The sequence below is a fragment of the Lates calcarifer genome, linkage group LG8, assembly GCF_001640805.2.
Source record: "Lates calcarifer isolate ASB-BC8 linkage group LG8, TLL_Latcal_v3, whole genome shotgun sequence".
In the NCBI taxonomy this organism is placed as follows: Eukaryota; Metazoa; Chordata; class Actinopteri; family Centropomidae; genus Lates; species Lates calcarifer.
In genome coordinates this window covers 512,585-528,692 of record NC_066840.1, presented here as the reverse complement: position 1 = coordinate 528,692, position 16,108 = coordinate 512,585, and the positions used below count along the sequence as shown (strand labels likewise).

General features: G+C 42.6%; 1 protein-coding gene across 3 annotated transcripts; it reads left to right on the top strand.

Annotated features, from left to right (window-relative positions):
* The first annotated feature begins 1,713 nt into the window (after positions 1-1,713).
* On the top strand, positions 1,714-10,995 carry pcdh18b (protocadherin 18b). 3 transcript variants are annotated; one of them, XM_018694405.2, is made up of 4 exons: positions 1,714-4,614; positions 5,127-5,182; positions 5,566-5,735; positions 9,544-10,995. In XM_018694405.2, the coding sequence occupies exons 1-4, from the start codon at positions 2,113-2,115 to the stop codon at positions 10,500-10,502; spliced, it is 3,687 nt and encodes a 1,228-aa protein (XP_018549921.1). In that variant the 5' UTR covers positions 1,714-2,112; the 3' UTR covers positions 10,503-10,995. The 3 variants fall into 3 exon arrangements, with proteins under 3 accessions (XP_018549921.1, XP_018549922.1, XP_018549920.1); XM_018694406.2 differs by having other exon boundaries at positions 5,094-5,182; positions 5,566-5,681; XM_018694404.2 differs by having other exon boundaries at positions 1,715-4,614; positions 5,094-5,182.
* Positions 10,996-16,108: the final 5,113 nt, after the last annotated feature.

The following is a 16,108-nucleotide window of genomic DNA, read 5'->3' as shown; positions in this document are numbered from 1 at the left end:
ATATGGCTCGCACTCCAAATGAAACTTATTGAGAGTATAAGCCTGTGCAGTGCGACTCATTACTTTCTGAAATTCGGGAAAAATGGAATCTGGGGAATCTTCAAAATGGGCTTCTGTTGGCTTACTGCGGTCTGTGACACATTGATGAGGATGCACTATAGACGTGTTTGCTGTGATGTGAACTTTTAGGAGCGCAGCATGGATTAGTGGATGCTATAAAATACTTATCAGCCTCTTTGATCTCTATGCCGGTTCCATCCCCTCTTCTCCTCCACTGAAACATATCAGCTATGACACATCCAAATAAAGCCAATCCAATATGCACCGATTGGCTGTTACTACTGAATAGTGAACTCATGTAAATCTGCTGTAGAAGTCAGTTTTTCTACAGCAATATGAGGAGGATATTAGACTATCCGACGCGAGGTAGGCGGGGGTGGTGGTGGCGGTGGTGGTGAGGGGGGGTCAGCAGAGCCTGAATAGATGGTAATTGTAGGTTTGGGTTGTCTGAGGCCCCGGCCAGATGGCTTGGTGCTGCTCCCATAGAGCTCCGCTTGTCCAGTTGTTTGCCCTCTGAGCGACACTTTGAGTTTGCAGGATGGTAATTTGGTGGGATCATGAGATGTGGGCTTCTATAAAACATTATTATGCAGCGAGAGGAGGAGGGGGTTTATGAAAAGAGCACACGTGGGGGTCAGCTGGGTGGATGACAAAGCACTGGCCATAACTTAACCCAGTGCGTGTGAGAATGTTGCATCACAATTAAATGGAAAGATCATCAGTCTGTGGCTCAGTAGCTTTTATGTTGAAATGTGGAATAAGAACTTTTTTTGCGCCAGGGAAATGCTCAAAAACAGTGCTTCAACTGTCTGTGACTTATTTCTAATATAAAGTCACAGACATGTTGGTTGTCCACTCTAAAACCAAGGACCAGATCAACAAAGAACGGGAAATTATGTAAATAGTTATATTAAATACAGTTGGCTGCTTTGTCACAACACATTTCCGCATGGGCATATTTGGCGTCAGAAATGCCAGCTCTCCAACTTAAAGCTGAATAAACTGGCAGACAGGTAGATCGGGATTTAGTGACATATGAATCAACTGGAGGTGTATTTAGTGCGTTACTGCGAGCCCGGTGTGAAGAAGGAGCAAATGAAGGATATATGAATTAGCTCCAGAGAGGAATTTATGGTGATATTAGGACGGTCACATGATAAAAGTATTAATGGTAGGTATGATTTGGTTTTGGGGAATGATCTGTTGGTATTACAGGAATATTTCAAATAGGCTAATTTTGTTTATAAATGGGTGCCCCGGTCACATAACCACCGCTGAGTGATGGGCATTCCTCTTGGCATTATTATTCCGAGGGCACGTTTTACGCACACATGACAAAGGGCCCGAGTTGGCACACGTTGTGAATTGCAATCATAACAATGTAAGTGTGTGTGGTTGTGTTAAAAGTGTCTGAGCCCAGAATTCTTGCCTCTCTGGCCCATTGTTGTGACACACTTTTAATGCTGGGGTGTCTTCTGTGATGTGGGAGGAGGGTGGGGGAGAGAGACGGGGCTACCATCAATAGTCTCGCCTGTGCTGCTTGAAGGAGGCCATTCTGGTGATTTAGGAAGAGAGGGGGTGAGGGAGGTGTTTTGTGTGGAGAAGAGACGCAGTTTGGGTGCTGGGCGGGCGGCGACAGAGCACAGCACACACACTCATACACACACACACACACACACGCACGGGCTCTCTCTCTCTCTCTCACTTACTCTTACACACACAGACAGAGAAAGCTGCGCCTTTTCTTCGCCCTGACATAGACTCTCACTCATTGAGTGAGGCGCACACACAAGGGGCGACGGGCATATGTGGATACAAGGAGGGCGCCGCGGTTTGATTGTGTTCAATGCTTTGACAAAAGAAGGACAATTTAGTATTTAGTCGTGTAGCTTATTTATCCATTTATTTATTTCTGTATCTATCCTGCGGAGTTTTTTTGCGGGCAGTGAGCAGCAGCGGTGGATTCAACATGCCAGACTTCTGAGAAGACATCTATCCCCCCTCGCCGTTTTTTTGCTCTGTGGAAGTAATCGCAAAGTGTGCGCACAGAAAATGGGGGCAAAAATGATCCAAACCAAAGGAAATATTTTCTCCCCGGCACTACTTAAACTACTGCTTTTGGTCGCGCTCATGCACAGCACCGCTGGTAAGACTTTGAAATATAAAGTTTACGAGGAGCAGAAAGTAGGTACGGTTATTGCACGGTTAAAGGAGGATGTTGCCGGGGTTTTATCCAAACTGCCGAGTTCCTTGACCTTTCGGTTCCGCGCCATGCAACGAGGGAGTACGCCGTTCCTGACTGTCCGGGAGGAGGACGGAGAGATCAGCATTGGCACCAAAATCGACCGTGAAAAGCTTTGTGAGAAAAACTTGAACTGCTCGATTGAATTCGATGTGGTCACGCTCCCGACGGAGTACCTACAGCTGTTCCATGTGGAGGTGGAAGTGCTGGACATTAACGACAATTCCCCGCACTTCTCTCGCGCCATTGTCCCCATTGAGATCTCCGAGAGCGCATCGGTGGGGACGCGCGTCCCGTTGGACGGCGCAGTGGATGCGGACGTGGGAAGGAATTCTTTGCACACCTACTCCCTGACACCCAATAACTTCTTCAAGATTGATGTGAGAACCAGGACGGACGGGGCTAAGTACGCAGAACTGGTGGTGATGAGGGAGCTGGATCGGGAAGTGCAGTCCAGCTATCAGCTCCAGCTCACAGCTTCGGATAATGGTGTTCCCCCCAAGTCTGGCTCCACTTTGCTCAAAATCAGCATCTCTGATTCCAACGACAACAGCCCAGCCTTTGATGAACAGGCTTATATCATCAATTTGCTGGAAAACTCTCCCCTTGGGACTCTAATTATTGATTTAAACGCCACAGATCCAGACGAGGGCACTAATGGGAAAATAGTATACTCTTTCAGCAGTCATGTCTCGCCAAAGATCTTGGAAACATTTAAGATAAACCCAGAAAATGGTCACATTACTCTTATTAAAAAAGTGGACTATGAAACCACTGTTTCTTACGAGCTGGATGTTCAAGCTCAGGACTTGGGCCCCAATTCTATCCCTGGACTTTGCAAAATTGTGGTGAAAGTGGTGGATGTAAATGACAACAAACCAGAGATAAACATCAACCTGATGACACCTGGTAAAGAAGAAGTGGCCTACATTTCAGAGGGGGCTCCTGTGGACACTTTCATAGCTCTGGTGCGTGTTGATGACAGCGATGCAGGGCTCAATGGTGAGGTGGTGTGCAGGCTCCATGGCCATGGCCACTTCAGACTCCAGAAGACCTATGAGAAGAACTACATGATCCTCACCAACATTTCACTGGACAGGGAGAAAAGGTCAGAGTACAGTCTGACAGTCATAGCAGAGGACAGAGGCTCTCCCAGCCTCTCCACCATCAAACATTTCACTGTTCAGGTGCTGGATGAAAACGACAATCCCCCACGTTTTGAGAAGAGCCACTATGAGATCTTCAAATCAGAGAACAACTCTCCAGGAGCCTACCTGATGACTGTGGTGGCCTCAGATCCAGATCTGGGCACCAACGGCCAAGTCACCTACACCATCATAGATGCCTTGGTCCAAGAAAGTCCTATCTCCACCTATGTCACCATTGACCCTTCTAATGGTGCAATATATGCATTACGAAGCTTTGACCATGAAGATGTTAGCCGGATCGCCTTCACCGTTCAGGCACGTGATGGGGGAAACCCTGCACTGTCAGCAAACACCACTGTCCTTCTCACTGTTTTAGATGAGAATGACAACCCACCCATCATCCACTCCCCCTCCCTCCAGAATCACACTGCTGAACTTCCGGTGTGGAAGTATGCGTCACCGGGTCAACTAATCACCGCACTTAAAGTCACAGACCGTGACGCTGGTGCCAATGGAGAGGTGAGCTGTGCCATTGTTGGTGGCAATGAGGATGGGCTGTTTGTGATGGATGCCCGGCGATGTGAGCTCAGAACCAATGCCAGCCTGGAGCAGGCTCCACGGGACGTGATGGAGATCAAGGTAGAAGTGCAGGACAGGGGCACCAGTCGGTTGTCCACAGGGGCCACCCTCAGGCTCTCCCTGCATGAGAACATGGACATCCTCCCTCCTCTTTATCCAACCGGCTCCAGCCAAACCTCACTGGATCTGTCCCTCATTGTCATCATTTCTCTGGGTGCTGTTTGTGCTTTATTGCTCATTGTCATGGTGATGTTTGCCACCGCCCGCTGCAGCCGTGAAAAGAAAGACCCCAGACACAACTACAACTGTCGTGTGGCAGAGAACAGCTACCAGAACCATCCCAAGAAGCCAGCCAGGCAGATCCACAAGGCAGACATCACCCTGGTGCCGACTGTCAATGGGACTCTGCCTGTCCGGGCACACCCACGCTCCCCCTCAGCCTCCCCAACACCTGAGAGGGGCAACCTGGGGAGCAGACAGAGCCATCATAGTCGCCAGTCCCTCAACAGCCTGGTCACAATCTCCTCCAATCATGTGCCAGAAAATTTTGCCTTGGAGCTGGCCCATGCCACACCTCCTGTAGAGGTAAGACATTGAGATTTCAGTTTCTTTCATGCTCATAGTTAATTGAACCTAGATTCTTTGTCTTGATTGCTATTTGTACTGAAAGTAGTGTAATCATACAGGTACATTTGAGTTCAAGAAGTATCTATGCATCCTCTAAAATTCAAGGATAAACTACTTGAAATATTTCTGTCCAAAATCATGTACCATACAGATTTTTTGTCTTATATTCAGTATTTGTTATGTATTTATCCCTTGCACCCACATTTTGTTACCTCCAGCCCTTTGTATCATGTTTTTGTTGACCATCACATTCAGGAACTAGTCACAAAGTCATGCCATTCCCCAACACCTACCCTTTCCCCACAATATCCCTAACCCAACATTGTCTTGTGGCCTTGCTTGTTTGACTCCATTCATTTTCCCCTCTTCATTTTTCCTTTTATTTTTGTCTTTTTATTTCTTTTTTGTCTTTTTTTTTGTTTCTCTTGGGATTGTAGCAAGTCTCACAGCTTCTGTCCATGCTCCATCAGGGCCAGTACCAGCCACGACCAAGCTTCAGAGGCAACAAATACACCAGGAGCTACAGGTAATGCACATGCAAAATAATGTTTTTAAAGCCTTCATTGTCAGACTTAAACAGAAGTATGTAAAAAATTAAGGCACACCTTTTAATATACCTCTAAAATATCACAAACATTCCCATATGATTTTGTCTGTTGTCTGTTGTACATTCACATAGCTTCTCACATCCATATCCAGTAGCTTTTTGGTTTAGAGTCAAACTGTGTGCTCAGTAACTTCACATTTGCATAATTTTATGTAAAACCTCTTCCGTAGCATGCTCTCTGCCTCTCTGTGCACCTTATTATCCATGAGTAGCATGGCATTCCTATAACCATTTGCTAATATTATTGTCAATGTTTAGCCAGTCATCAATGGGAAATGTGTCAAATCTCTGTCTCTGTACAGATATGCCTTGAATGAGATGGATAAGTTTAGTCTGAAGGACAGCGGTCGTGGAGACAGTGAAGCCGGAGACAGCGACTACGAACCTGGCAGGGAGTCACCCATGGATAGGCTCCTTGGTGAGGGCTTTACTGAGATATATGCCCCTGATGGCCAGCACAGAACGCATGCAGGTACACCCCTGGCCCCCCATCCACCACACCCCACAACCCTCCTGTCATGTCCCTTCATTCCTCTGTTGTCTCCTTAGCATCTTTTTCTGAATCTAAATCCACTGAATCACTTTTTACTCTGTAGCAATTCACTAAATCCTTTCCAAAAAATGTATGCTGTATACACTAAATATCACAGGAAGAATATGAGCAAAGATTGTAGGGCTTATTTTCATTATTGAGCAATCTGCCAAATACACTGTGGAATGTTCAGTTGATTGATTAACAATTTTGATTGTAACAAAATAATGAAAAATGCCCATGCCCACTATATATTTATATAGTGGAAGAGGAAGAAAACCATGAACTCTTCACAATAGACAGGCTGGAGAAGCAAATTCTGGGAATTTTTACTAGAAGATATATTTGTTCGGTGCAATTAATTATTTTGTCTACGTCACTACAGTCAGTAAACACAGATCATTAATTCATGTCAAACATGGCCCCAAATTCTTTCTTGAATCTTAAAGGAGGGTTCAACTGGGCTAAACTGGAGTTTTGCTGGGGTTGTAACCCCATCTAGGGGTCACCTGATGAGCATAGAATTGTGCCAAATGTCTGTATTTTAGTAAGGATGACATACACAGGTTTGAATAATAAACTTTAGCAATAAGCATTTATTTTATTTTTTTTTCAAGACATAATTCTCACATGTCTGTTGAAAGGGTTTTTGGTTGCTGCAATCATTCATCAATCATCCATGCCGAGCCTGAAGTGAGCCCTATATAGCATAACCCCAGTGTAGGGCTTTCTTTGCATTCCAAGGTTCAGGCAAAACTATCCAACAAAGTTGCAGTCTTATGATTGTGAAACTCTGCCTTTGTGGCTCCCCAGACATAAAGAGGATACAAACTTATATTACTCAGAGTGCTGAAGCCTCATGTTAGCTACAGCTGAACTTAAGCTGAACTAACACAGAATGAGGACTGTGGATTTTGTCTTCAGTAGACAGTAGAGTGAAGCCAATAACTGAGTGTACCAGTGGTAGTCTTAAAAATAATCAAAAATTAGCATTTTGCTAATCTAGAATTACTTTTGGAGGATCAAGTGTATTGCTGAGAACATGAGCTTTACGTCAAATAAACAGGTCAGAACAGGTGCTGCACTTTATTAATCTGCTGCCCATCAGCAAAAAAGTCTTTCAGCAGTTTCAGCATACCTTTTTTGTTCTGTATTACAAGTTGGCTGCATGTGCATTGGCCTTGGAGGTTTGTGAATGATACTCTGCATACGCAAACACTGAGTTTCACCTCACTGTCACTAAGTGCTCGATATATCTGTCCCAATAGCTCAACTGATCCTTTTGCAGTCACCCATCTCTTCTCCCCACTGTCACACTAAGTTTCCATTCACTCCACAGTAGAGTTAACTAAGAGGGAAGAACAAGGAATAACTTTGAACACTTGCTGAACACTGATTGACCCTACTGACTTCAATATATTCTGGCCACCTAGCATCAAATATCTGGCATGTTTCATAGACTGGTTCAGTTGGAAACACTCGGTCACACACTCTAAAATTCTTCTGTCTCTCAGCCTGTCTTAGCTAACGTCACACAGGTTGCAAGCTGCTGCTGCGTCTTTTATCACATCATCTCTCTCCTCCCAGAGCCCCCACTTCTTTCCAGCCAGCTTCCCACACAGCCATCACTCGACACTGCATTTGAGCTACATCCCAATTAAAGTCGACCCAGACGGGCCGACAATCTCATCACTAACACCTCCTCCCTCCCTCCCTCCCTTTCTTTATAGCTTTGTGGAGGAGCTGTGCTCGTTAGTCACTCTCCTTTTCCCACCTTCAAGCCTTCACTTTCAGCTGTCCAGAACGAAGCCCTCGTGCTCCTCTGATGAAAAGGAGGCATTTAATTGCCATGTGACGAGTAGTTGCTATGGAGTCAGCTCGAAGTTTCGCTCGTGATTAAGCCCTGAAGAGCATAATTACATCTCAAAGCTCACCTTTCTCCTTCTGTATGTTCACCCCGCCTCCCGCCCCCATGTCCACTGCAGCATAGATGATTTTGAACAGTGTTTAGTTAGTGCCCTGTCATTATGGCTGGATATGGTAGCCCTCCTCGCCCATGGGGAGAGGGAGGTAGAAACTCTTTGTTTGTGGTTCATCTAGATGTAGAACTGATGTAAAACCCAGGAAGATTTTCTAAAAGAACAAGATCTTTCTAACAGAACTACTCTGTATTTCTTATTCATATTTTGTTTTTTAAAAGATCAGTATGAATTTTGGGAAATTGAGAAGAATGATGGGAAGATCAATAGTGTTTAGTCCAGACCTAGAGTCAGGGTGGGGTTAGTCTAACTTGGCATAAATATTGGAAACAGGCAGAAACAGCTAGTGTGGTTTAGAGTTTAAAAAATACACTTACTGACACCTCTGAAGAGCATTATATATAACAGAGAAGAACTGGGTAGAGGGATTAAGTGCTGGTTGTCAAGGAAAACTTGAAAAAGTAAGTAACTTGCCCTAAAGCCCCAGACTGTAGGTGCTTTTCTTCACTTTAGACACAACTAAGCTAACAGAATTTGTTTTCTGATAAAATCCAATAAAAGAAAAACTCTGAAGCAAACAAATACATTATTGGCAGCCAGCTATGTAGCCCTGTGTTCCAGATAAACTAGCCAGATAATTCACTGGCAAGTAAATCAGTCAGTAAGTCAGCTGAATTGACATTGCAGTCTGTCAGACAGGCAGACTTTCAGTAAATGTTTGCCTGATGCATTCTTTTTTTTCATTTCTGCACACAGATCAGTTGGGTTAAATCTTTCATTTTTACCCTTTCATCAGCAGGGCACCCAATCTGTTGCTGCCCCCGCACTGTTTTTTTCCCTTCCAGTGCATCCAAATGCACTTTTCATCTTCTCTAAGATGTATTATAAATGTTCCTTTCATGTTAATGAGGGGATAATGAAGTCCCTCAATAGCACAACTGAAAAGCGCCGCACTCCTTTAATGAAGGCTTTAAGTTGGCATATTTGATTTGTCTAATTTATTCTTCAGAGATTTTCTATTTGAAGATTTAATATTGAAAAGGGCGACTTGAAAGGGAAAAATGCAGGGCTTTTAGAGGAGGAGTTATTTTGAATGGGTAATAGGCATTGATCAGCCTTGCTGAATTGTCTCTTTGTGGTAAATACATTGGAAGGTAGCAGGCAGTGCTCCTGCAGAGAGCCTTTCAGACTAATTAGGGCAGATTTCCACAGTGTTTCCAGAGACAGTGCAGCAAAAACACCTGAGGAGAGGCAGGCTGAATGGAAAAAGATTCAACTGTCAGGAATCTCCTTTACATCTCTTGATTTTTGATTACATTTCTGGTTTGGTTTTCACATGAAAAGACTTAGTATGTATCTACAAGATACATCAAATATGAACTAATATGAAATATGTATCATCACCGTTAGACATAATGTACCACCTCAAAATGTCAATTTTCAAGAGAAGTTTGCTTTTGATAAATTGACTTGAAAAAATAAATAATAATACTGAGTTTCAACCTTAAGTGTAAATACTTAAACATGTTTACTTAAATGTTTTCTTCTCTACACCAATTAGTAGGCCTGGATGTGGTTGTCAGTTATCTGATATCAGTATCAAGTGGTCACAAGCAAAGAACCTTCTGATCAAAGAACTAAAGAGGAATAAGAATCTGGCTAGATATCCAATGCCACATTTCAGTACTGCGCAGTTTTTAATCATTTTAATACTTAATACTTTAATACTATTTCTGATTGCTCATGAGTGTTTCTGTCTTTCTGTCCAGCTATGAGGCTCTGCACAGAAGAGTGTCGTGTTCTGGGTCACTCAGATCAGTGCTGGATGCCCCCCCTTGCCTCCCCAGCCTCGTCCTCCTCTGACTACCGCAGCAACCTCTACATCCCAGGGGAGGAAGCTCGCCAAGCTACGGACCTCTCACAGGAAAAGACCCCACAGCCCTGCACTGACGCCGGGACTGCCCGGAACCAGAGCTTCTCCACCTTCGGCAAGGACCTGGGCAGTGAAGATGGTGGAGAAGAGGAGGCGGGAGAGGAAGGTGGGGGTGAGGACCGAGATGAAGACCTGTGTGGGACCACATCACTGTTGTCAGAGATGAGCAGCGTGTTCCAAAGGTTGCTACCTCAGGGCCTGGACTCATATGTTCAGGTCAACGAGAACCAGAAAGGGACTAGTCTAAGCGGGGTGGGTGTACCCATGACTGGATCTTTAGATCGCAGGAGGGGCCATTTGCCTGGCAAGCCCAGTCCCTCTGTCCACCAGCAGGGCGTGGCAGCCTGGGCTGCCAACACCCACTTCCAGAACCCGGGGAGCAGTATCGGCCCATCTGGCCACCACCAGGGAGGCAGCTACCACACTCTGAAACCCAGCACGAAGCTTGGCTCCCAGAGCAGCAGCCACAAGGGCTTGCAGGCACCTAAAAACAGCCCACAGAACAGTGGCCACACGACTAAACCCCACAATAACCCCCTACTCACGGCGCTGGTCAGCCCCACACTGATGCAGCCTTCCCCGGCCTCTGTGCCAGTACCGGTACCGCTCCCCGGGCCCTCCTCAAAGTGGCTGCCTGCCATGGAGGAGATCCCAGAGAATTATGAGGAGGACGATTTTGACTCTGTCCTTAGCCACCTTCAGGGCAAGCGCAGCGACAGCAGGCATGAGCTGGTGGATGCCAGCGAGCTGGTGGCTGAGATCAATAAACTCTTACAGGATGTCCGGCAGAGCTAGACTTCCTGTTTTTATCCCCTTAATTTATTCACCACCCACAGATTTCATCCTTTAACCTTCAGAATAGCGGTGAGGGACTGTGGGTGGCAAAAAAGGACAGAGAAGTAACTGAAATGAGAAACAAAGACAAAAAAGACCTGCAATTGTCGTTAAAGTTGCATTTCTAATGTAATAATTGTGTTTTGTGAATGCTAAATATCCCAAAAAAATTGTTTGTAATTGCTGGTTTGGTACACAGTGTACACCATGTGACTGTATTTATCTTTGTATTTTAAAAATACATTTGTATACTTATATTTATAAAAAAAATACATGTATATAAACTTAATCAGAAGTCTATTTTTATATTTTTAATGCATGTTGAGTACAAAAACATTGAATCAAGACCTTGACATGCGATTGACATTCTATATATTTAAACTGTCTTTTGTATTGTGATTTTTTTAGTTGTCACTATGATATGTATACATGAATATATTAATGAATTAATGGACACTTGTCTTTGTGGTCTGTTGTGGGGAAGGGGAGGGCACACAAATAAAAATAATAATACACAAACATTCTGTCTGTGGTTTATATTTGAGTTTTGTTTTGGTAGTGGGAGGTTCTGGTATTTTTTGTGCTTTATAACTGTGAATGTATTCTGTGTAATTATTCAATAAATTAAACAACATATACTTTGTTCTATATACAGTATGTTTGCAATTCAATATCCACCTGTACAAGTAGATCTCACATTGCACAAAAAAACTTAATCATTCTATGGATCGAAAGGAAATGAAGCAGGGTTTTACGGTTAGTCTAATGTAAATGGAAGTTAAATGCATCACAGTCTTCCTCAACAGTTAATGTCTGCCCAGTTGTGAGGATTACAGAGTTTCAAATTTCAGGATATGAGGATATTAAAGGATATGTCTATGAGCAAAAGCTCCAGAGCAGCTACTAAATGGCTGCTAAATGAAATAAGAGGTCAGATTATACACTACATACCAGGGCTATATGTCATTATAATACTACTGAGTAGATTGCTGAGAAAAAGGAATAACCTCCTTGTTTAATAATCAACACATAATAAAAGTTTTTTTCCCCACATTTATCAGTCATGTGTGAATATTCTCTGGTTCTTGCTCCTGAAATATCAGGGTTTTCTGATTTTAAATCCTTGTATGTTGAATACACCTTTGGCTCTAGAAACTTTGGTCAATTTTTCGCATTTTATGCTAATTGATCTATTAATTGAAAAAGAAACAGAATAATAATAATAGTCATTGGCTACAGTCCTTCTCTTCTTTACTGAAAATCATCAAGTTAGTACCACAGATTGTGATGCCCCCTCTAAACTCTTAATGAATGAAAAGGTTGCAAAGTCTGTGAGAAAGGTGTGGATAAAGAGGTCTTCGTCTTCACATCAGCAAATTTGGTTCTTATCAGTGTTTGACATTTGTACAACACACTGTTCATATGAGAAAGCTTTGAAGCATTTCCACAAACACTAAATTACTTGGTACAGCCAGGATGTTGTCTCAGCCCAGAAAAACAGAGTGGCTCTGCATTCTGTCAGCAATCTGAGAGTCACTTGAACTTACTAAACAAAAGGATCAGACTTGGATACGTGGTTACTGATGGGAGAAATGTGCTGTGGAAGCAGATGGATGTAGGTGTTGTGAGGAGACGCAGAGGGGTGGTGAGAGTTTTCATTGGGGGTTGGATTAGATGGAGACACCTCCTCTGTTGCCTTAACATCTAGATAATGGGTGACACCTAGAGGTTCACCATGTGCGCTGTAAATCAATGACCCGGCTCTTACCACCACATTACTAGCACAACTAGCAGCACTAAGCCCTGATATGGAGCCAGAGAGGGGAGAGGCAGAGTAGACAACCAAATAGAGCCCCCTGGAGGACAAAGTACCACACTGCAGTTTTCAGAGGAAATAACTGCACGGAGGGGCATTACTGTGCACCACAAGGAGTCAAAATCAGAAAAAGAAAAAAGAAAAAAAGCATAAGACAGCAGCAAAAAGTGAAACATGTAGAGAGAGATGTGCCACTTGTGCATGCCTTCTAAGACCCCCATTTTCTCTCAATCTTCATTGTTTATGCATAAAGAAAATAAAATCAGTTTACAATGTGAATTTTAAGTTGTTGATGAGATGCCTCTGATCTCAGATCCATCCAACTATATCTAATATATATCTAAAATATCACTGTGTGAGAGAATGGTAGAAAAACACACCAGAGCTTTCTCTCTCTGTCTGTCTCTCTCTCTGTCACACACACTTTGTCTGCTATCTCATCAGTGCAGATCCCCTTGGTAACAGCAGGAATGATGCCAGCGGTATTACTATTGTCATGGATACACTGCTACATAGTTTGTGTGTGTGTGTGTTTGCTGTACGTATCATGTTATGTATGTTGCCAGTTTTGACTGATAGGTCTGGAAGTGCTGATGAAATCCATTCATCTTGTTGAAATGCTGAAGCATGAAATTCTGTTGTCTCAGGGATTTTAGGCAGTTATTTTGTCTTCACAAAGCTTCAGTATAGTGACATCACTAGACCAAATGTTCTCATGCTACCCCTAGTCCCAAACACTCACCTCTTCCCCATGGGTTGTAACTCTTGATTCTGCACATTCATGTGAGTTGGCATTAGTAGAGGTTGCTATCCTCAGACAGATTTATCATAACGAAAGTGATTTCCTCTTTGGGAAATGCAGCAACAGGTGATAACTGGCAACAGAGCCTTATGCACTCAGTCAATGAAATTTCATCTGAAGCTGTTTCAAAGGTTTCTCCTCTCTAGAAGCAACACAGTTCTGTTGTATTTATTTGCCACTGGTTTTAATGCTTAAAAGTAAATACATTTTAATATACTGAGACAAAAAATGGAATTGGCTTATAAAATAGAGGGTGCAAGTTTTCAATTGAGGACATATTTCCCCAGGTTGCTTTACATTCTCATGGAGAAATGTGAAAGACATCATCATAGCAATGGCCCTAACTGGCAATGAAGAGCCAGGTCAATAGGAAATGGAAAGTAATTGTTTCCACAGGGAAAGGAATTTGTATCTCTTACTGTCAAAGCTCCTCACATGCCTGTTTTTGTGGCTTCTATACTTACAGTCAATGAAAATGCAATGAAAATGTTTTACCACATATTTTCAAAACAACATAAGAACCATGATCTTGCTTTGAAAACTGACAATTATAGGGACAACTTGACTTTTTTACTCAGTAATGAACAAAGGTAAAACTGTAACACTGGGTCAGGTCTCATAACACTGTTCTGTTTTAATAAGGTGATGTGTCTTACCGACTGTCAGAGTATTTTGGCCGTGTAACAAATATTACGTGCAGTATATATATATATATATATATATATATATATATATATATATAATAAATAAGATTCAATGAACTTTATATGTCATGGCACCAGTGGTAAGGTATTTCATGGATTTTGGACATACAATCTAAAATTTAAAATGCATTTTAAATCTGGAACCCTGTCACTTATTCCACACTTTATTGTGTTCTGGATTTAATTTTAAATTGATCAACTTTTATCATTTTAGCCATTTTACCCATCAAGCTACACTCAATAATCCATAATAACCAAGTGAAAATTATGTTTTTAGAAATGCTTGCAAATGTATTTATTTATTTATTAGATCCTTAATTCAGCTCTTTGTAGAATTACATCTTTGAATCTTCCTAAATAAGTCTCTACAAGCTTTGCACACCTTGATTTGGGCAGTTTGTCCCATTCTTCCTGGCAAATCCTCAGGGTCCATCAGATTGGATGGGAAGCATTTGTGAACTTGACATCTTCAGGTCTCTCTACAGCTATACCATATCCATTGGATTAATACTACAGAGGAGTGGGACCACAACTGCGCGCACTAAAATAACTCATAACTAAGCAACTGCAATAACTTATATTCCAGTTGACATTTCATAATGTAAATAGCTTAGAAGAATGCAGTAAGCATATGCTGTTAAGATGCCTCATACATAACAGTAAATGCGTATGTTGCTGTGGTGTGGATCATCACTCTGTTTTCACTTGGGTTTCCACCTCTCACAAAGAAACACGCCAGCTTTTTGTTGTCAAGACCATTGCTCCTGTTTTCATTCCAGCAATACCAGAAGATGTTTTTCACTTGGATTATGGCTGCAACAGTAGCTGTGTGGTGTATGAGTGCATTAATATGTGCGTGTGTATCTGTGTTTTTCTTCCTGCTTGTGTGGAGTAAATGTAGCAGTATTGTAGTGTGACAGAAAGCTTATAGCCACAGTGGGAGGTGTTCTATCCCAAATACACACACACACACACACTCACACATTGATGAGAAAGGCTGGCACTGGTTAGATAATGGACCATCAGCTCAACAATAGCAGCTGTGTGTATTTGTGTGTGTCAGTGTCTTATTATTTTGGTGTGTATGTGTGTCTTTTTTTTTTGTCCTCCATTTTGAGTGTGAGCATTTTTGATTTCTCGAATTGTTTCGTGCAATGATTGTTTTGTGCAATGTGTGAGTGCTTTGACACAAACGTGTGTGTGTTAGTGTGTAGTATTGGTCATTATACTGTATGGCCAATATGTATCTGCCTTGATGCACCAGAACCTGTGTGTTTGAGCAGCAGTGAGGCGGCACAATATGCAGTGTAAGTGTATGTGTTTGTGTGTGTGTATGAGTGTGTGTTTGCATTAGGGTTCAATAAGCCGGTGTAATCTCCCCGTATATGGCAGTAAACACCTTGCTGGCTTGCCGGCCACTATCTGTGGACACACTGGGGCTGCCCACAGCAGAGCCTGATATCACTTTGTGTGTGTGTGTTTTTGTGTGTATCCATGTGTGTGTGTTGATGGAAGTCTGTGTGTGGGAGGTTAACCTTCTTTAACCCTAGATGTACAGTACTCTACATGCTTTGTGTGTGTGTGTGTGTGTGTGTGTGTGTGAGGTGAGTTGTTTGTAAAAAGAAAGGGAAAAAAAAAACACACTGAAAAACACAAGACCCATGTGTGTAGTTTACTGCAACAGCCAGTTGGTGTTGGAGTTTGAGAACCAGACTAATGACTAATTGACTAATACCAAATAATGTTATATCTCTCCACAATTCTGTTATTCAGAAATTCACTGATAGCTGTTTTGTTTGTGTGTTTGTTCTTAATAGTTCTAAGTTACTACGTTATTAAGGTAAGGGGACTATTTGTCATCCTGCTTACAATAATTACCACTTGGTCGGGGTTAGGGAGTGACCATGGTCCTGCTTAAAAGACACCAACCTTGACTGTCAGGAAGAAACAGGACAAAAACAGCAGTGATTGCAGCAGAGCAGTCCATTAGTTGACCCATCCATTTACCCAAACCCCTATCTCTACAGACTTTGTGTCTTAACTCCTGTGGCTGCTAAACAGTGCTGTCACTAACACATAAAATATAGAACTTTTGGGATTTTGCTAAGAACAACTGATGTTGTTGTTTTTCTTAGGAGGACAGTCATGGTTTAGGGGTTCAGTATAGGACAGTCTTTCCTCAAAGACATTCATGGTGTTATACTCGATAGTACACACAAAAAGTGTTGGAAGTAGTTGATGAAAG

Excerpts from the sequence above, each read along its gene's own strand:
- pcdh18b (XM_018694404.2), top strand. The coding sequence starts at position 2,113 with ATGGGGGCAAAAATGATCCAAACCAAAGGAAATATTTTCTCCCCGGCA. Across the intron at positions 5,183-5,565 it reads AAATACACCAGGAGCTACAG|ATATGCCTTGAATGAGATGG; the intron begins GTAATGCACATG and ends GTCTCTGTACAG. Across the intron at positions 5,736-9,543 it reads CCAGCACAGAACGCATGCAG|CTATGAGGCTCTGCACAGAA; the intron begins GTACACCCCTGG and ends CTTTCTGTCCAG.